The sequence below is a fragment of the Leuciscus leuciscus genome (assembly GCF_965113295.1).
Source record: "Leuciscus leuciscus genome assembly, chromosome: 19".
Lineage (NCBI taxonomy): Eukaryota > Metazoa > Chordata > Actinopteri > Cypriniformes > Leuciscidae > Leuciscus > Leuciscus leuciscus.
In genome coordinates this window covers 4,939,581-4,961,789 of record NC_138743.1, presented here as the reverse complement: position 1 = coordinate 4,961,789, position 22,209 = coordinate 4,939,581, and the positions used below count along the sequence as shown (strand labels likewise).

Below are 22,209 nucleotides of genomic sequence, written 5' to 3'. Positions count from 1 at the left end.
CTTTATGTATGTTACTGTCTTATCGCTGTTTTCCATATTTGTGGAATAAGTATATGTAAACTGTGTGTTTACACAGCTTTTCAAAAATGGCGCGTGCCAGTGTTTTGTGTGGCATATGTTCGGCTAATCAACATACAGTTGTGTCACTTGTAGTTCCTGTTGTGCTGGGTTAGACCCTACTCTGAAGTTGAAGCTAATTTAGTCCCCCAAAATGTGTTCCTATAACTAAAATCATTCCCAGTTCCTGCTCTGCAAACATGCCAAAAAGTGGGTACTTCCGCCAATAGTTATACGAACTATGAAAACTACCTCCCTTTACTGTGAACATTTTAATAATCCAAAGAACCTTCTTCCACCATTAAGATGTAATGAAAAAGTTCCTTGGATTTTTCATGGAACCATCAACGCCAGTAAAGAACCTTTATTTTTAAGAGTGTATAAGGTTTCCTTTTTAATTTAGACCGTAAACCGCACGGAAGCTCACTAGGCTTCAATTATTTGTCTTAGCATTTCTACATATACTGTACAGTGAATGGCAGAAGTCCAAACTAACCACAGTTCTTGAGGCTGATTAAAATCACATGGCTGTATTTGGCACGGTTTCATGTTTTTTGTTTCGATTTTGGCTGTTGTTTTAGGTACCTCGTTCTCCCTGCCGACCAGGCAACCCTGGACTACCGGGAAGGCCGTTCCTGCCCATCCGACCGGGCTCTCCGCGTGATCCCTCGGGTCCGGGAGGTCCAGGGGGTCCAGAGGGGCCTGGACTGTTGCTGTGATAGTTGTTGGGGATCTGGTTCAGCATTTCGTTGAATCGACCCATTTGTCCTGTAAAATGTGAAAGAGTGGATTATAATGCAACTCGTGTTATTATTTGCATATGCATATTATGGCTTACAACATCTTTTAGCCTTGAATGCACTACTGTTAACATTTTTTAGGGTCAGTACAATTTCTGATGGATCGTGCGACACTGAAGACTGGAGTAATGATGCTGATAATTCAGCTTTACATCACAGAAATAAATTACATTTTACAATATATTCAAATAGACAACAGTTATTTTAAATTGTAATAATATTTCACTATATTACTGTATTTTTGATCAAATAAATGCATCCTTGGTGAGCATGAGACACTTGGAAATGCATTACCGTTCACGAGCTGTTCGCAGACTTGTCTGGCAATAGAGCGCATCATGCTCTGAGACGCAAAGTCTCCCTAGGAGGACGAATACGAGATGTTAACATCTCCTCCACTCAAACTCTTATGAAATGATAAAAGCAGATATTAAAATCATCACTCACTCTCTCTCCTTTGTCTCCTTTAACCCCAGAAGGGCCCTGTATGAATGAAAATCATATTTCTCTTTAAATAGACTGTGACACATCCAAAGATGAGCTAAAATCACTCAATCGCTCCTCATATATGCCAAAACCGCACTGTGCATGTCAGTGAGTAAATATTTATTGAACTGCAAACAATGTGGATCGTGTTAGACAATTTCCTTTTTTAACTTGTACTTTTTGAATAACAGTCTCAATGTGTTAGAAAGGTGTCTAAACTCATAGAAAGGTGCTACTCGCGTTTTGTATTAAACTATTAAAAGAAACGTGCTGGCCAGGGTTTGCTCTTTTATACATCCGGACACACACTCGGAGTTCTGAGTTATGTTTCATTTAATTATCAACTTTGTCTCAGATGTTTCTCCAAAAATTCCTTAAGAGAAGCAATAATAGACTAAAAATAGACCTAAATGTTATCATACAGTAGGAGTTTAGAGCTATAAAATGAACGTGAAGCAGCTTAGATCATTTGATGAGAAATGTTTGAGTTCACACTGAGATCTCTGATTTTAGATTGCAAATCTGAGCACAGTTTGAGAGATTCTTCTAAAAAAAAGTCTAGAAGAAACACGTGAGGTTACTGGGGTCTTTTTCTCCGAAGAAAAATCAGCAGAGACTTTGGAAGAAATCTCTTTTCGCTCTCAAACAATAGATGCATTTAAGAGGTGTAGTTTTTCTTTCCTTCTGCCATATGCATTTTGACTAATTTAGCAAATTACTGGCAGTGACAGTGTCGTGCTGTTGTATGTCTATGAAAACCAGAAGGTTTCATACCGGAACACCTGTATCTCCATTCTTTCCAGGCTTTCCAGTAGGTCCTGGCATTCCAGGGGCTCCTGGGGGTCCCTGAACAAAAGAATAACAGCTCTGGTCTTCAGCAAAACAGATGTCTGCCATACGGTCTCGCATCTCAGCAAAAGAAAACAAATTTAACAACACTCCCTCCCCTCAAAAGAATCAAGAACATACCATAGGTCCTTGAGGGCCCGTGGATCCCGTCTGCCCCTCCTTCCCTGGGGGTCCCTGCATTGATAACATACACGCACAGCATTAGACTGATAACACGAATGCACGTTCAAATCCACATGTACCACATGAAACATCTCTGTTGTATTTCACCCCAAAATGAAAAAAGAATATGAAGCTAGGACTATTGAGATCTTTTGCATTGTGACATAGTTTTTGCATAACAATTAAGCACATTTTCCTCACACATTACTGTAATACAGTAATAAAAATGACCATACACCATTTTTTGCAGTAAAAAATATAGAAAATAATTACATAGATAGCACATAGTTGACCAAAGTGCTTCACAGTATAACAATTCAATGAAGTATAAACAGCATAAATTAAAGGCAGTACAGTCATACATGTTTAATGTACTTTACAAATGTACAAAATGTAAATGAAATGTACATGTTGCACATTGAACAGTCTTCACTCACCCGTATTCCAGCCGGTCCAATAGGCCCGATGGCACCAGCCGGTCCCGGTGGACCCTGAGAGAAAGAATGGAAGAAAAACAAAAGCTAAAACTAACAGACTCAGTGCCAGAGTCTCACACCAGTTTCACATTAGCACAGGTCGCTTACCTCCGACCAAACAAATGAAACTACTTTACACAAACAGTTTCCTCCAACACACAAGATGATATCCTTCCATTTCGTTCATGCTAGCTTTCTTTCTGTCTTTCTTTCTCTTTGTCAATCCTGCTTCTCCTTTGATGTCTTGGCATTAGATTTACAGGGTACTTAATATATTCCAGATCCGTTTTACTGGCCGTTATAAACCCTGGCTGCATTCTCTGCAAGTCATTAAATGCATGTTGTTATAGCAACTCCTCTAACATGGTCACCTGCACGGCTCGGCCCACTCTTCGTTAACAGGGGTCGGATATCACAGTCCGTCCGGAAGAATTTACAAAATGACCATGCAGTATAATCACAACAGTGTGAAACCCTTCAGCCTTTTTTTTTTTTAATTTTTTTTAGGGCCCTCCAATTTGTTAATTAACTCAAATAAACATTGTCTGCTTTTAAACAGGATCAGCATAACACTACCAATCCCTCATTTCCCTCGTGTTCTCAGGAACCAGTTGTGCTTGTTCCTGAGTTTTTTGTGTTGTGAAAGATCTGATTTGTCTCATAATCACCCTTGTGCTATTGCAAAACTTCTAGACTTTCCTTAGATTAATGTCCATAGTGCTCTTTTTCACAATGGGGACTGATGCTTTCAAGCTTGAAAAATTACACATATCATTTTAAAATTAGTCAAATATGTCTTCAGAAGTCCAGTGAGGAACAGACTGAAATGTAAGTCATTAATCAAAAATCCACCCTTAATTTTGCTGCTATCAAGTATCATTTGAATAGCGAAGTCGTATAGACATTTTGATACCTTTATGGTGTATATATATATATATATATATATATATATATATATATATATATATATACATATGAGATCTCCATTTAACTCTCCCTTTCTTTATATTGGACTATCTATCTATCTATCTATCTATCTATCTATCTATCTATCTATCTATCTATCTATCTATCTATCTATCTATCTATCTATCTATCTATCTCTATCTATCTATCTATCTATCTATCTATCTATCTATCTATCTATCTGTCTGTCTGTCTGTCTCAATGTATGTATATGTATATGTATATTACAGATTTGGATAAATTACAGCCCGAACCCACATTTTATCTTGTGGTGTGATCTACCACTATTGTTGAGCGCTGCCTCCCAGCCATCCCCCCTCCTGAGTTAAGATCTAACGTTTGCCACATGGAGTCCGTCCAGAGAGGTAGCGCAGGCTGTAGAGAGCGAATAATCCTCCCATTTCCCCCCTAAGACTCCGGCAGAGCAACACTTACTTTCTGTCCAGGTAAACCAGCATCGCCTGGATCCCCCTTTGGACCTGGACGACCCTGCGTGGGGAAAATACAAGGAAAACGACATGTCAAAAGAGTGCCCAAAGCTTTGGTAAAAAGCTTCAATGAGATCCAAACAAAAATTGAATGTATATATCAGATCAGAGAACAAGGCTGAGAGACAAAGAGTGATTTAAGAGATTGTCTCAAAAATAAGATGGAAAACTCGATTTCTAGAGTTTGTTTGTGCAAAATTCACTTCCAACATGCACAGGTTGTTGCCAGATTGTTGCTCTGGGTGGTTGTTAAGTCCAGGTCTCGAGATGTAGATTTAGTCTCTTTTTCAATGTTAAGATGATAATGTTAGAACAATAATAATTGTCCTAATTATACAAGACCAGGAAAGTCCACACTACAGCCATAACTATGGCGACACAGAAGAACAATATTGTAGGAAATACTTTCAGAATGATTTTTTTTTTTTTCAGCTGAAGAACAATAAAAACATTTTTACGGCCCTCAAGTCTGTGGGATTTGTATTGTTTTGCAGTAAAGGCACAGTCACATTAATTAAACTTTGTGGGGAAAGTAGATCCAATAATGATGCATGAAGCACCTTTTACTCAGAGGCCACTTCCAAACCAAGCAACATTATTTGGGAAAACACAGTGAAGTGAAATCCATGTGGTGATATTTTTTTGCCTCGCGAGTCCCGCAAGCGAAATTCCTGATCCTGATCACATATATATATGTGATCAGGAATTTCGCTTGCGGGACTCGCGAGGCAAAAGAATATCACCACATGGATTTCACTTCACTGTGTTTTCACTTCACTTCACTGTGTTTCACAGTGTATGTCTCACATACACTGTGAGTATTTTAAGTTGTTTATATATATATATGTATAGAGGGGGTCTAACAGTACATGTATTCGTCCCGAACCGTCACGGTACGGACGTCACGGTTTGGTGCATAGAATCAGACGACGAATACAGTCAGTCACAGACGGTCAACGCTCCAATCCAGAAGGGGGCGCGTGCGGTAATGCAATGCTGTTTGCTAACCTCCACAACAGGAAAAAGAGCAGAAGAAGAGACAATCTATGCACCAACCCAAAACAAGAGTTCAGATGGTACGCAAGAGCTTGCTAGTAGCCTATACGCTGAGTTTCGATTCATTTTTGTGACGCGCTCCACAAACTTGTTTGTTTTCTTTATTTTACAGGAGCACAATGTTTTGTTTTTATTGTGAGTATACACAAATAAAAATAGACCCTTTACAGTTTCAAATAATGTCTTACTCTTATCTGTACGACCATAAATAATGGAGTATTTTAAGTTGTTTCCGCTGTTATAATGAGACAAAATCATTTGGCATTGTGCCGATTTATGTTGTGACTCGTGGAAGTCTCACTACTACAGTCCAGTGATGAAATGTGCTTGTAAGTTTGAAAACAGCCGTTGCATTTTAACGCACAGCATTGGTCAATCTATCAATTAGAGTAACAAATCTACAATTTCATGTAACTGGGTGGGGGGCATGTAACTCATACTCGTATCGAACCGTGACCCCAAAACCGAGGCACATACCGAACCGTGACTTTTGTGTACCGTTAAACCCCTAACATAAATATATATACCGTGAGATAAATATCGTGCAGCCCTAAACCTCCTCCAGCCACATGATTTGAGGAATCATTCACATAGAGCGAGTTTCACACCGACGTTTAATGCTTAGGGTTATTGGTTTGTTTCAAATCCTCTTCCAAAGTATGAGCAATAGTAATAGTAATGCTTGCAAACAGCACTAAAACACAGCAGCTGAAACTGAGAGGGGAGTAAATCCAGTGAGATTTGTGTGCTAGCTGCAGGATCAGGCGGTTTCAAGCGCTCTGATGAGTGTAAAGCCCCCAGACACACAGGAATGCTGAATCCAGAGCTCGCTGCCATAATTATGCCTCCGCCACAACTATAATAAATAGCCTGAACAATCCCTGTTTGGTGTGCCGAAGGATTTACGGCCGGCTACTGACATCTGACTGTGTGAGGATACAATGGACACATGATGGATTGAGATGGACTTACAGCTTCTCCCGGGATGGAGTGCCCACTAGGGCCCTGTGGTCCTGGAGGGCCCATCGGACCAGGCAAACCCATGTCTCCACGTTGGCCGATCGGACCCTGCAGGAACAAACAGAATCAATATACGAAGATGTCAAAGTTCAATCCTGTAGTAAACTTGATGAATAAGCTTTATTGTACATGTTAAGTTAACTTTGACAGAACAGAGAAGAAAAATCAGACAACTTACAACTTGACCGGTTTCTCCTCTCTCCCCTCGTGGTCCTTTGCTTCCAGGAGCACCCTGGGTAAAGAGAAATTACAGAGAGAACAGTTTTGCCATCAATCCAACCAATAATAATTGTTAACTATGAATTCAATTTTTGATTAACATTTTAAAAGCCTTTTTTTGCAGAGCCAAATGATACAAACCAAACAATATTATGCAATAATTTTATGATCTAAATAATATTGTCTAAATTGTACTTCAGTTGACTTACCACTGGCCCCTGAGGCCCCTGGGGTCCCGTGCTGTCTGAGGTGCATGTGCAGGCGTTGGGAAGAGATGGACACTTGGATTCATCCCTCTGAATCACAAAGAGAACAAAAAACATAAGAACAAATGGCAACATCCACAAACCATTCGCTGATTTTGCATGTGGGTTGTGTTGGTGTCTAGCTCATGGACACTTACAATCCTGAACCAAGCAGATATTTACATGTTCTGAAAGGCATTGTATAGGTACAGTAAATGAAAAGCTGGTTAGTGACATGACCAGACTGATAACCAAAGGGTTGTAGGTTCAACCTCTTGAAGAACAAACTATCTTACTACAACCATTACTCTATCAGTGTCCTTCAAACAAAATGATGTGGCGAGTCGCTCACTACAGTTTTGGAATAACTTGATTAAATTAAGATAAAGTTTATCATCACGCAAACAAACTGAAACACTAAATATAATGGTAGAAGATTAGAAAATAATGAAATTACAAGAGAAAAGTTGGACAGTCGACATGTCATAAATACTAAAATGAACACAAAGAAAATTCAAAATTACATGTACCATAACAACACCTTTTCACCATAATGTTGGGAATTTGGTAAAAAAAGAGGTTTGTATGTCACAGACAGTTCAGTAAGTTTGACAGACAAAATAGTGGAATACAAAATACAAAAGGCTCTTCAGTGCAGCATTTTGATTGGCTGTTAGAGCTGTTAGCCAAATGTAAGGTCAAATGTCATTGTAGCTTTAAAGACACTTACTGTAACCCCATAGCCAGACTGTCCGTATAATACGTATACGTACATGTACTGAAAATTACCGATAATACCACATATGTTAATCTAGGATGGAGAAGGTTTAGAAAACAAATTTTCTCCACATTTGCATATATTGATGCCCAGGCCACACAACTACGAAAAGCCTAATTAAAACCTTGTGTTTTGACTGTCAGAAATACCATAAACACATTCAAAGTATTTAATAATTTGCTTATGGAAGACTAAAAATATAATAAAGAGTTTGGACACAGCTGGTCTCATGGTTTGCATTACAGACACACATTCGCAACCCTTTACCGAAGGCACTTAAGTTCAACAATTTCACACATTTTCAAACTAAAAACCACAAATGAATGGTAGTGAAACATCACTTTTAAAGGGGTGGTATAATGCCCTTTTCACAAGATGTAATATAAGTCTTTGATGTTCCCAGAGTGTGTATGTGAAGTTTTAGCTCAAACAGCAACATTACACACTAACTAAAGTTAGAAAAGTGAAATCCTAATCAACCACCCCTTTAAAAGCCATGTGCTGTTGACAAATCAAATATCATGGAAGAGTGCACAACGACAGATCAAAGTAAGGATATGATCTAACACTATAGCGAGCGGTTTAGCTGAGCACATGTTAAATTTCATGTTTGAATCAGGTCAACAGGGATGCATCAGAAACATATGGAATATTACGACAGGCATGCGTGGGCAGATGAAGCTAAGAAAGATGTAGGAGATGTGCTTGACAGCCGATTAACTTCGTCATTTGTTTTTCATTTAACGTGACTTTAAAGCACGTCCACTGAAGCAGTCTGAGGTTAAGAGCCTTGCTAAAGGCCACAATGATCAAAGGCATGGTGTGGAATGTAAACAGTGCGGTTCATGGGTCATCCGTACCTGATATTTAACCCAGGTTTTGGGCTTTTCACCTTTGTGTAACCCTAGGTAAGGTTGCACCAGCCGTTCATAAGTTTTTACTTTAATTTGAATGTAAAAAGTCCACACTTGAGGCATAGTCTCAACATTGTAAAGTTGTAGATAATACAAAGATTATTGGAGTATGTTTAAAGAAAGTACTATTTCAGTCTTTCAAAATATCAAGCTTAATTCAATATGTCACTTGCTATTTTTTAGTTTGTAACTAATTCTGTACCTTATTCGGTTGCACCATTTATTCTTAAGGCAGATCATACTGTAGCTGGTAGGTCGCAAGCTTTCCATAAAGTAATGCGTAGTCGCATATTATGGCATTTACCCTCAGTGATCCAATAGTAGCCTTCAAATATCAAGTATGTGAGCACAAGCTGTGTTGAAATGCTGTGAATTTTAGTCCATTCTTGATTCTAATTTATTTTGCCTCACATAAGTAACATAGAACATTTCCATTGAAATATGATTTGTAAATAACATTTAGAAACTGTATTTGAAATGAATAAGGATCAATAAATAAATAATGATACAAAAGAAATGATTTATTATGATTGATTTTTATCAACATGCACACAAAGGGTCGAGTTTAGGTCGGGTTCGTATTGAAGAGCCGCTAACAAAGCCGCTCACATAATTCACATTCACATTCCGATTCACATAATATTCTCCCTCTTAAAATGTAAACAAGTGTAGATGTCAACATTATCTTACACGTCAAAAGCTGAGGTCTTCAACCCTGCTCCTTGAGACCCACTGCCCTGCAAAGTTTATATCCAACCTGCTTCATCTTGTGGTTTTCAAGCGGTCCTGAAGAGCTTGATTAGCTGGTTCAGGTGTGTTTGATTAGGATTGGAGCTAAACTCTGCAGGACAGTGGTTCTCCAGGAGCAGGGTTGAAGACCTCAGCTTTTGATGTATAAAATGAAGAGTTCAGATGCAAAAGCCTCTAATTGCCATCTGAAATTTTCTTCTAGAATGATAATTTTTATCAAGCTCGTAAATTTAAATTCAATAACTTCACTTAAAAGGCAATGAAGATTACCTATTAATTATCATTTAAGTGAAATTACTGAACTTAAATATACAAGCTTGATAAAAATGATCATTCTATAAGAAAATTTCAGATGGCATTTAGAGGCTTTTGCATCTGAACTTTGTATGTTCATAATCTGTAACATGCACTAGACTCCCACTGTCTAGTGTAATATTCTCTAACTCAGGTGATATTTATATTTATATTATTCATACTTCTCAAAATACTGTAAATATGTTCATAATCTGTAAATGTTTTTTTTATATATATTTTATTCTTAGAATTTGTATTACTATGTTTCTTGTTGTATTTGTATTTGTATATGTGCACTGGAAGCTTCAGTACCAAGAAAAATTCCTTGTGGGTGCAAGCACACTTGGCAATAAAGCTCTTTCTGATTTCTGATTCTGATTCTGATTCTGATTCTGAACTCTTCAAATAATGTTGACATCTACACTTGTTTTCATTTTAAGAGGAATGAAAAACCTCTGGTCTACTCTAAAGGATTGAAATCTGTCAAGAAAAATATTTTTATTGGTGCAATTCAGTAAATCTACTGTTTTATTCCAACCATTCCTTCTGGTCGGAGGCTTCCATATTGAAATTATTCGTAGAGTTATGTTTCAACTCATTTTAATGGTGTAATGGAAAAATATTTAGTCTTGTGTAAGTTAACTTAGTGCCCGTTTAGGTCAAAACTAGGCCAAGTTGTAACTTACGCACAGCTGGTGCAACTGGCCCCTGATCTCTAGAGGCTTTCTTAAAGTCTTCACTTACCATTGAAGGAAGGTCACAACATCTGTCCCTGCTGGTCCAGCCGAGACTGCACACAATGTCAAACATCTGGAGCTGGAACTGCCCAACCAGAGAGAAAACGGATGTTACACGTGTCTTTGATAAAAGTTTGCATTTTCAAAAATGGGGCTCAGGCGCCCAATTAAAAGGATCCAGAGGCTGGAAAGAGTAAGAGAGCGTTGAGTTCTCAGTCAATACGTGATAACAAAAGACGAGGGTTTTTTTTTTTTGTACATAAGGTGCCACTCACTGTTGCTGATTCTCCTTTAGATCCGATAGATTTGGACATTTTCCCGAGCACTTGAAATCCATCCATCGATGTGTTTCCTACTGGTTTAATCTCCTTCTCAGCCACTTCCTGGCAGTCCACGTTCAGCTTGACGCTCTTGGGAGACACCAGGATGTGGAGCTGGAAATAAAAGAAGATTGTTAGATGTTCAAGCTTGTAACTGACTTAGAGGTCAGACCTTACATTCATCTTCAGCAGTGCGAATCATTAAAAAAGTCTCAGTTGGCAGTTTTCTATTGTTGTTCTTAACTCCAAGAGCTTCGGGCCTTAATTAGGGATTTCTGGGAGTCTCTCCGTTCAAAGGGAGTGTTCTGGCCAGAGGCACATATAAAAACCAGCAAGTTCTTTCACCACCAAATTCATCCTGACACGCTCAAGGCGGTGATAACAGCAAGTCCATTGTAAAATACTTTTAAAGAGAAATTTGGGAAAGATTAACAGCAGCCAAAAAGAGTGTAAACAAATACATCATCACATATTAAAGCTTAAATAAATCAACAGTGGGACTGTCAAATCATCCAGCAGACTTCCCATCTGATATTTCTGGAATGACAAAGTTTGAGGGACGAACTTTTCAGCCTCTAATATATGCAAATGAGGCTCATGATGAAACTTGCCCCAAACTTTTGAATGGTAGTGTACTTTTACTCCTCTTGATCTTCCCCCAAATTTAGGGAATTTCAGACATCTGACAATGAGGGTACTAAACAGGTTGCACGAAATGGTTAAACGTACTCAATAAACGTTGAGCTACTCTGCCTAGGATCATGGTTCTGGAATCATTTGATTCGTCTGTCATGGTAATTGTGTTGCTCAGGCTGCATGCGATGTGTTTGGCCCTGTAATGGATGCTTGGCGCTTTATTTCTTAGTGAATTGCCTCCTTAGAGTTTTTTCAGCTCTCTGATCCACATAATCAATGTACACTGATATTCCCTGTTCACCACAGCGCATGATGAAGTTGTTCCTCCATATGCCATGGCCCGTCGTGCTGCCAAGTCTCAAACACCAGCTGAACGCTGCAGTGTAATCAAATTTCTCCAACGCAAGCTAATGGAAGAGTTCAGAACTTATGCTATGGATCGGGAATGGGTTGGAAATTTGCGGTTAGCAGATTGAGGAGATGCGATTCTGATCCGACCACATAGGATTGGTCAGGATTAGTAAACATGCTAGAGGCCTGAGATACAGTACACTGGAGTTCATTTCACTATTGGGCTAAACAAAGCGAAAGAGACATGATATTCATTAGAACGATGAAGTGATTGTTATGGAGCCAGACCACCATTTTTCTGCGAGGGCCTAAACCAGTTTTCTTTCGAGTCTCTTCACAAAATGCCTATCAAACCTAGTCAATATCAAAACAAGCATGACGTAGACGTCTAGTCAAATGTGGTACGGATTATCTAGAGCTGTTCCTGTGGCACATGATTATTTACTGTTTAGCCTGGAGGTCTTCAGGATCTTCTGTTCCCTATTATTATTTTCAATACGGAATTACATCAGACAGCTTACTGCATAATGCACAGTATAAACTGTATTAATATAACTACTTTTGTACGTGAAACAGAACACATTATGCAATGAAAAATATTTAAAACATTTGTGTTTTGCATACTATTTTAGGGTTTTCAAACTTTTTAATGTCAACGTCCACCTAAAATATAATGGTATCTCTTTATTAAGAAAAATAATATGAAAGAAAAATATTTAGTGTTATATTATAAAGACAACTAAATGAAATAATTGTTTCTGAAATTAAATAATTGTGTACTATTATTTTATTACATTATTTTATTACATTAACAATTTTGTATTTACTTTTATTACTTTTATTTTTTCTTATTTTTGAAAATTAGTGCTGTCAATGTAATAAAGTAATCACAATTAATCTCACAATAATGGTTTCTGAAATTAAATAATTATCTTTTATGCTTTTATCTTTTATGCTTTATAATTTTATTAGATTAGTTAAAATAATTCAAAATATTTACTTTACATTTTTCATTATTTTTGCACAAAACTATATGCAGATTTTGTTCCTGATTTTTTTAAACTAGTGCTGTCAATAGAATAAAGTAATCACAAATAATCTCACAATTCTGTCCAGTCAGAAAGCAGAATGAAAATTAATATTATAATTGATTATGTCAAATTTGTAAGGATATCCAGATATTCCATGTATACAGAAAATTCACATACTGAGCGAAGTATACATACTGCAAAACAATAAGTGTAGGATGGCCTTCCAAACCCAATATTATGTTTATAATCTGCCATACTGTTATTTCGTTTAAAATATTGTTGGAACTGATTAGAATGATTTGATTCTGCTCATTTTGATTGGATCACTGGCAGCTGTCCTCAAACGCCCTCTTTAATGGCCACCTGTGACCGTGCCGAGAGAAGCAGGGTTTAAACAGATGACTTCTCCATTTCAACTGAACCTGCCACACGTTTGGACAGATTTTTCAAAACAGAGCTGTCCTTCATTTTCAGTCAAATCCACAGAGGATATCTGAAGAAACCCTGATCCGTATCTGCTGGCCATACTCGCTTTCTCTCGGCTGCTTGAGAGCTTTCTGCACGCTCACGGTGATTTAGAGTTTAGTGTTAAAAGATTTTTAGAAATGAACATTCTTTCATCATTTAATCACCCTCATGCCGTTACAAATCTCCAAATGACTTTCTTCAGTGAAATACAAAAAAGGCCATTTTGAATAATGTTCACGTTACTGTTGTTCATGCAACGAAACCATACACTGACTAGAGGCTGTTGAGGTCCAAAAAAGACCACGAAAGAAAGAAAGTCACACAGGTTTGAGTAAATGATGACAGAATTTCATTTTAGGGTGAACTATTACTTTATGAGCAACAGTCTTGCTGTAAAAAAAAAAAAATCCCATTACTTGCATCATATGAAGAGCCAAAAAAAAAAAAAAAAAAATCTTCATAGAGTTAAATACTTCGCTGAAGCTAGACAATCTAAATCATGTTTGTTTATCTAGACCAAAAAGCCATCTGCATGAGTAAATGATGTGCCAGAACCATGCAGCTCTAAAAAAAAAACCCCATTTCATTTCTGAAATTCAGGCATTTTTTCCGTCCAAACAGGAGACATCTGAAGCGTGAACTATTTCGTCAAGCACAAAGATGAACGCTTATGCCACTTTCATTAGAAACTGTCATATGATTCAGAAGCGCAGGGTTTGCGCCCAATCTGCTCTTTTCAAGACAGGCCTGTGCAAAAAAAAAAAAAAAAAAATTCATGGAAAAATGGTTTACATATTAAATAATCGAGCAGTGATGCCTATTTTGGCCGATCTAGTAAATTAAACACTTTACAAATGAAAAGTACTTCATCTCTTAAGGATTTGGACCTTGATGGACTCAAACCAAAAGATCTATTCATAACAAATGAAGTCTGACATCAGTACAAAAACAAATTTGCATTGTATAACACTTGAGTTAAAAAACCAAAGACTTACAACAGTAAAACTAAATATGATAAAAACAGCTGATGTAAACAACCTGTGACCCTCAACTGATTTCAATATCAATGCACCAAGTTTGGATATTGCTTGGCATACTACAGTAAACTCTAGCTTTGTTACAAAACCCCTAATAAATCCTTTATCTTGACTTATTTGGGACACATCCTGCTCTGTATCTTCACATTGCTTCATGTCATTCTCACATGCAAATATTGTAAAGCAGTCCTGTCCACTGCTAGCCACACAAATACACAGTATCTACAATATGCCACTATAGACTGTCATACCATCCAGTCTTACTTTAAAGTGACTGGTGATGTTTTTCCTGAGGGAAACTATAGGGAAAGTCTATAGACTGATGTTCACACAGGCCAAAACTACAACAAACAAGCCACCACACCTCTCGTTCAAACCACAAGAATTTCCCCCGTGGTCAACTTTGACAGGGAACCTGACGGTCTGTCAGGATCAAGGCCAGACAAATACTGACTGAAGATAAGGATGAACGTATAAATCAACTCAAAGTAATTCATCTGCTTCACGCTTGGCATCTGCTGGCACTCTGATGTAATTGTTTTTTGAGGAGTGATCAACATTTTCCTGTTTGTCTGCCAAAGAAACACTTTTGTGAAGGTGATTTCTGGTCTTTTTTGCAGCTTGCCACATCAAACTATACTTTCAAGCATTTTGTGGTGTTCCTTTTGGTGAAATTCTCACCAAAAGCCTTCATTTCAGATTCAAACCCTCTCGGTGGATGAGTTTGCTGACAGTAACCTCTCTTTTTCCCACATTTCTATTCCACAGTTGTAGACCATTGTCTCCTTGAAAGAAATAGCTCCCTTGATCTATATCTGTGAACATCTGTGCATGTTTTCCTGCATTCAGACATAATGGTCATTTGTTTTTGAGTCTGTTTTGCTGAAGACCTCACACATCTTGGCTCTGTATGCGGACATGAGAGTCATCTATGGTGGAGAATGTGGGCATACGTCTCCACCAATTTTTTACCATCAATATGCATAAAGCACAGTAATAAACAAGCAATTTACCTTGTGAAAGCTTCCATGGAAGATCCTCTTGATTTGATCATTTTTAAACGTGGCTCGTTGGATCTCTCCTGTTGTATCCTTATTATAAAATGACACAGTTTGGGCGGATGCTGAGCAAATAGAAATAGAAAAGTAGAGACAAAGAGTTAAATTCCCACAAACTAGAACAAACAAACAGCCTCTAAAGTAAATGTATGATCGGTCTAAATGAGATGTTGTGGACCAGGCCTAATCAGATTACTGGGACAGAGAGAAAGAAGCCTTGAGGGGCATTTTATTACTGTTTCAAAGCTTATAGATCTCAGATATGTGATTTAAGTATAAACTTTGTTTCTCAGATGTTTCTCCTCAGTAGAAATAAACGGAGAAACAAAGTAAAAGTCTAGATAAATGAATGTGGACAGTGTACAGGACTCAAAATAAGGATGGGGAGATTGTATGCTCTGCAATCTTAAACATGTGGTTTTCTGTGAGGCAATCAACTTTGTTAATATGAACTCTGGTGATTTAAACTTGCAACCAAGATAGAGTTATCTGGCTGACACTGATAGTTTTTTATTTTTATTATTATTGCAAACGATTTATGACAGTCTTGGAAGCATCCATTGGAATTAATCACTGTATGATCTGTTTTTCCAGCAAAAGTGTGTGAGAATTTAGAGTTGTTGTAGAAGTAATATTAGATATGCTTTTGCAAACCTAATAATGACTTTTTTATTTATGTTTTTTTCCCGGACATATAGATATTTGTTGTTAAAAATATATAAAGGAGGGAAACAGCACTTACGGTCGATGGTGACACCGGTCTCAGGTTTGTAATTCTTGTCTGACACCTGCCAGATATCGAAGGCCTCGTTCGGTGAGTCCGGCAACAGTCGGAACATCAGAATGATGGTGTATGTATAAGGAAGACCATCAGGATGAATATATCTGTAAAAAATAAATAAAAATAAAATTCAGTCAGAGCGAGGAGGAGTATTTGTTCTTTCTGCAGACATCAGCGCTGGCAGGCCAGACTAGATTTATTTGATCCAGAGTTTTATCAGTGCTTTTCTATGGTAAAATAATCACGGAAGTGTGTGGGAGAACCGTGGCTTTGAATGCTTTTGGATAGTCTACCTGGGCAAGCAGCAGCATGTTAACAAAAGCCAAAGAAAGCTCTCACTTTAGCCTTACAGGCCTCTAATGACACTCTCTAATACCAAATTACTTTCACAGTGATGTCTGCACACAAGCACACTGCCAGAGTGTCATCGTACGAACAACTGATTTAAAATAACCATCATTACTGTAATCAGTAACAAACATGGCATTACATTTAGCATAACTGCAGTTATCTGAAGAAATGGAGTAATATCTCCCCTCCCCACTCAAAAAAAACCTTCAAAAGTTTGGGGTCACTTATGCTCAGCAATGCTGCATTTATTTGATCAAAAATAAGTGTTTTCTATATGAATACATGTTAAAATGTAATTTATTCATGTGATCAAAGCTGAATTTTCAGCATCATTACTCCAATCCTCAGTGTCACATGATCCTTCAGAAATCATTCTAATATGATGATTTGCTTTTTTGTAAAGTTCAAAAGAACAACATTTATTTGAAAAAATGTTTTTGTATAAAACCTTACAGACCCTAAACTTAATGAACAGTCGTGTACTTTGAGTAAGACTTTCAAGAAATACTTCAATTGACTTTCCGAGGAACACAAAAGAGATGTTCATGCTGCTCTTCAAGCTGCAAAAAGTACCATAAAATATCAGAAAAGTGGTCCATACGACTTGTATTTTACAGTAAATTTGCTCTTTGGTCTGATTCTTGAACATTCAAATATGGCGTGTCAAGACGCATAACGCCAGGTTTGACGTCAACTCCTTGCATGTCTTATAACAGATCACTGCGTGTGACAGTGCCTGGTTACTGTCTGCTTTCACTGTATGGAAAGAGCTAAACTTCTCCTTTTGTGTTCCACATAAGAAATCAAGTCTGAAAGAAATTGCACCGTTCCTTTAAATTCAACATGCAGAGTCATGCATGATGAGCAACAGAATTGTACACAAAATCAGCATTCAAATCAAATCCAGAGAGGATTGTGCTCACGATGAGGGCTGGTTCAGGAAAGCGTTCTTGTGGAGCCTGTAGGCAGTGTAGCTGTTGAAGGAACCAGGCTCCATAGAGACACCCTTGGTGCTGGCGTACATCTTCTCAGTCAGATTGAAAGCTTCCAGCATTCTGAATCCTGGAAAATCATAAAATTCATGTTAGTGGTCTACATACATAAACACACATGTGGATACACTACCATTCAAAAGTTTGGGGTCATGATGGTTTTCTTTTTTTAAAGAAATTAATAACCAGTTAGGACACATAAAATTGATCAAAAAGTGACAGTAGAGACATTTAGAATGTTACTAAAAAATTATATTTCAAATGCTGTTATTTTGAACTTTTTATTCATTAAAGAATGCTAAAAAGTGTATATGGTTTTCACAAAAATATGATGCAGCATAATAAGAAATGTTTCAGCAAATTAGAATGATTTCTGAAGGATCATGTGACCCTAAAGACTGGAGTAATTATACTGGAAATTAGTCTTTGCATCACAAGAATAAATAACATTTTAAAATATAAAAACAGTTGTAATAAGTTTTACTGTATTTTTGATCAAATAAAATAGCAAAAAATAAATAAAAATCATGCCGATCCCAAACTTTTGAACAGTAATGTACAGTATATGACACGCGCCTACCTGGTGATGTGAATCCATTAACATAGATCAATGGACAGGCTGTGGAAGCAAAACGTAAGCGCGTTAATTTAAGTTTTGCACAGATCAGCTATAAAATTCTCAAAGCTCTCTTAAAAGTATCATTTGTAAAGTACCACAAAACATGAACTCACAGGATGTTGCAGTTTCACAGATGAACGTGACCAGGTTGTCCTGAATGGTGGAGAAGGCATCAAAGTCGTCCACCACGAAGACGTGACGCTCGCTTGGTTTGCTGGCGATGTTCTGCAGCTCGACGAAGTCCACATCAGCCACGCCGACAACAAACACACTGTAACCTGATACGGCACAACCAACATTAGCATATTTATCTAATAGTGTATACCTAAAGTGTTATTGCATCAAACAGACATAGTTAGGTTGTGGTTTCCTACTACACCTTCAATGATTGTCAAAGCTCTGCATACTGGTGTAGTTCACACTGTCTTTCATCAGTTTTTGAATTCTGAATAGGTGTTGATGTGTAATTATGGGCTGTCATACGGTAATGAGCTCATGCTTGTGTCATAGCATTACAGTTTGGCAGCGTGTCATACCAGCGTGCTGTAGCTTGGCAGCATTCTTCTGCACTTCATCCTGAGAACGTCCATCTGTTACGGCCACCACGACCTTCGGTACGTTTCTCCTCATTCCGTTGTCTAGAGTGAAGACCTTCTCATTCACATGCTTCAGGGCCACACCTGGGAGTGTCAAAGGTGAGGAAACAACATCAACAAAACTCATCCCTCGTAAGTTTAACATCTAAAACTCTGTCTCTACTGCTAATTCTTCACATTAAGCTTGGCCAAAATATATTCAACATAAAAATATATATATATATATATATATATCTGTCAAGAAATGTTTGGGTCATATAAATTATTATACAAATTATAAAATGTAAAATGATTATGTATAATATATATATATATATATATTTTTTTTTTTTATGTATTTTAATTATTTTTGCACAAGGAAAATCAAGCATCTTTTAGGATCATTAGGATTTTTAGCATTACAAAACTGTAAGCTTACATCATGGTCATCTTTGTTGTACTGAATTTAATTTATGCTGACTATAATTTAAAAAAATCAAAATAAAATAAACCTGAAAAAAAACTTTACAGTGAGATATAAGACTTTTAAAGTTTTTAGAGCAGCTGTGAATGTTTAGGTGTTGGAGTGATACCTGTTTTTGTGTTTCCTCCCCTGTAACGGATGAGTTTGAGAGCAGAGAGCGCGGTGCCTTTATCGTTATACGCATTGAGCCGGAACTCGGTCTTTGCATCGTCACTGTACTGCACGAACGAAACCTTTCAACACAAAAATATTGAGATACAATTAAAACACAGTAACAATGATTCAGTGATGCAACATATTTGACCCAGAGATGATTGGTCCGACTAAATGTTTACATGTCCCAAAGTCGCAAACAAGTCGCAACATGTTATAGGTGATTATCAGGGTGTTGCAAGTTGGTTGCTAGGGTGTTGCTATTCTCTTGCTAGGGCTTTACCTGCATTCCTGATGGGCCGATAACATCAAAGGCACCAACGACGCTGGAGACGAACTGGATCACTTTGCTGAAACTCTCATCTCCGATACTCCAGGAGCCATCGATGAGGAACACTACGTCTGCTTTTGCTCCTTTGCATACTGAGAACACAACAACAACTCTATGAACTCGAGAACGCAAGAACAGCTCTAACCAAACCCCTTGTTTCTAATTAAACTTTTACATAAGAGCGGAAAATGGGTAATGAAATCTCACTAGCAAACACAAGCACTGAAAAAAACACTTTAATGAACTTCCGTGTTGTAATTACTTTCATAATCAGACCAAACTTTCTTGTGGAGTTATGCAAGAATGAAGTACATATAAAATCCAGAAGATCTAAAAAGGAACTAATAACGCTGATAACACTTAACAGTAAGTTCTCGTTTCTTAATTCATTAGATGCATTATTGTTAATGAGCTAAGATTTTTTTACAGCAATTATAAATCTTAGTTAATATTAGTTAAAGCAGACCTATTATGCTTTTTTCCATGTTCATCTTTCTTTAGTGTTCCAAAGCACAAAGTCCCTCCAGCGGGAGTTATTCTCTACATCAGTGTTTCTGAACTCCTGAAACGCCTCCATTGTAGTCTTGAGTTTCTTCCGGGAACAAACACGTCACAATATTCCTCATTTAAATAATTCATACGCAGAATAAAGGGGCGGGGCCTGGTTGAGTTAGTTAGTAGTGTGTTGAAACTCATATAGTAAGGGGCGGGACATTTCCCATACACGCTGGAAGCGCTTGACCAATCACAACACACTGATCCAGCCGACCAATCAGAGCACAGTGTGCTTTACAGTAGGAGGGGCTTCATAGAGACAGGAACTAAACAGAGTATTACTGACAGACTGGGAAGAGAGGAGCTGCAACAATGTCAAACATGGGAAAATTAATGTGTGTTTTTTTTAAATCAAGCATGAAAACCTATTCTAGTAGATCCCAAAAACAAAATCAAGACTTTAAAAAAGGGCATAAACTATAATAATAATAAAATTACAATGTTTCATATTAGTTCACAATGCATTCATTTGATTTTAGAAATGTTTTAGCAAATGTCAAAATTTAAGATTATCTAAGATCAATAAATGCTGTAGAAGTATTGTCCATTGTTACTTTATGTAATTAACGGTGTCATTTTCAATCAGACGAAATGCCCTTTTGGAAAATGTCTCTCTTAAATGTATAATCCTCTGTGGATCATGTCTCTCCATACTTAAAGCCAGCTGACTCCTCTGGAGTAGAAAACATTGTGGGTTGAAGCATCTGGCCACTTGCAGACTTGCATGATGAATAAAAAGGTTTTGAGCATGATCCAGCATGAATTAAGGGATCCAATTTTTTTTTTATGAATTGAAGATAAAAAGAAAGGATCCGTATTTTATTAGCAGAAGGATTTTCTCCAAGGTTTTAAAACTGAAACTAATTTGAGCCAAACTCATTGCAAAGAAGCAGATCTAGAACATGTTTGCAATGCACGTATCCATAAAAAGTTCTGTGCACTCTATTCCACCAATCCAAACACACCCTGCAATCTATTTAACTAACAAGATTTTGAAGAAAACGTGAGTGCTTGCTTGTCAATTGAAAATCTGCTGCCACGAAATACCATGAAAATTGGCATGATTTGAAGTATCTATGATGAGTTTCAATGAGTATAAGTATCTATGAGTTTTATCAAATCATTGTGTTGTGGCTGAAGGCACTTACCCGCCCAGCCTGGTGGAATAGTGGGTGGTGGTGGAGGAGTGGGTGGTTTTGTTGGCACCGGTGTTGGTTTAACAACTAGATGAACCAAAAGAAGTCAGAAGACATTGTAAGACCATTGTTTAAATTCAGTAAGAGGATGAATTCTGCTTATTTCTGGATGAAGGCTGAACTCACGGGTGCGTTCTTTGGCGCTGACTCCGGGTCCCTCTAGATTGGGTGTCTGGACAAACACTGTGGCGCTGTAGAGGGAGCTCTGACTCAAACCTTCGAAACAGTACTGACTCTGACCCGCAGTGATGGTGATCTCCTGCTGGCCTTTAGCTGCCGCTGCAAACAGATTAAACAATAGTACCACGATACACTGAAGGTATCCAAACAGTATTTACATATATTCTAAGTTGTTTCAAAGAAAGCCAATAGATTACTATGGTACAGTCTTGGTAGCATGGTAATACCATGGTACTCTGGGTACTTTTTTATTGCTGTTGCAAAATACAGTTTCTGAATTTGCTGAAATGATCTTCCATGAGCTCCTTTAGAGCTGTAATCTGCAAAAGTCAATGGTCGAGATGCACACTAAACATTACAATAAAAGTGAACACAATAAATAAAAAAACAGATAAAGCGAATCACTAATCTGGATGAATGAAGTCACAGTTAAAAAGCAGTGTTTGATGTAGTTTCTACCCAAAAAAAAAAAAGTATGCTTATATATAAGCCTATCATTTAAAAGTTTGGGGTTGTAAGATTATTTTTTTTCTTTGAAAGAAGACTCTGATGCCCACAAAGGCTGCATTTATTTGACAAAAATACTGTAAAAACAGTAATATTGTTAAATATTACAATTTAAAATAACGGTTTTCCATTTGAATATATTGTAAAATGTAATTTATTAATTTATGTAATTTTCAGCATCATTACTATAACATTACTAAACATTTCTTATTATCATTAATGTAAAAAAATATATATCATCTTACTGACCCCACACTTTTGAACAGTGGTGTATGCATAATGAAACA

The 22,209-nt window shown here is 37.3% G+C and overlaps 1 protein-coding gene across 5 annotated transcripts in view; it reads right to left on the bottom strand.

The window, feature by feature from the left end:
• The window catches only part of col12a1b (collagen, type XII, alpha 1b), a 76,819-nt gene that overhangs the window by 5,710 nt on the left and 48,900 nt on the right, over positions 1 to 22,209 (bottom strand). For all 5 annotated transcript variants that reach the window (XM_082147104.1, XM_082147100.1, XM_082147101.1 and 2 more), the window contains 22 exons: positions 21,362 to 21,514; positions 21,188 to 21,262; positions 19,437 to 19,576; positions 19,110 to 19,233; positions 18,478 to 18,621; positions 18,055 to 18,219; positions 17,903 to 17,941; positions 17,254 to 17,392; positions 15,941 to 16,083; positions 15,154 to 15,263; positions 10,573 to 10,731; positions 10,305 to 10,382; positions 6,789 to 6,875; positions 6,539 to 6,592; positions 6,313 to 6,408; positions 4,232 to 4,285; positions 2,792 to 2,845; positions 2,313 to 2,366; positions 2,118 to 2,189; positions 1,305 to 1,340; positions 1,152 to 1,218; positions 643 to 825 (listed from right to left, as the gene is read on the bottom strand). In XM_082147104.1, the coding sequence (XP_082003230.1) occupies positions 643 to 825; positions 1,152 to 1,218; positions 1,305 to 1,340; positions 2,118 to 2,189; positions 2,313 to 2,366; positions 2,792 to 2,845; positions 4,232 to 4,285; positions 6,313 to 6,408; positions 6,539 to 6,592; positions 6,789 to 6,875; positions 10,305 to 10,382; positions 10,573 to 10,731; positions 15,154 to 15,263; positions 15,941 to 16,083; positions 17,254 to 17,392; positions 17,903 to 17,941; positions 18,055 to 18,219; positions 18,478 to 18,621; positions 19,110 to 19,233; positions 19,437 to 19,576; positions 21,188 to 21,262; positions 21,362 to 21,514 (2,226 nt within the window). The remainder of the gene's footprint in view (positions 1 to 642; positions 826 to 1,151; positions 1,219 to 1,304; positions 1,341 to 2,117; positions 2,190 to 2,312; positions 2,367 to 2,791; positions 2,846 to 4,231; positions 4,286 to 6,312; positions 6,409 to 6,538; positions 6,593 to 6,788; positions 6,876 to 10,304; positions 10,383 to 10,572; positions 10,732 to 15,153; positions 15,264 to 15,940; positions 16,084 to 17,253; positions 17,393 to 17,902; positions 17,942 to 18,054; positions 18,220 to 18,477; positions 18,622 to 19,109; positions 19,234 to 19,436; positions 19,577 to 21,187; positions 21,263 to 21,361; positions 21,515 to 22,209) is intronic.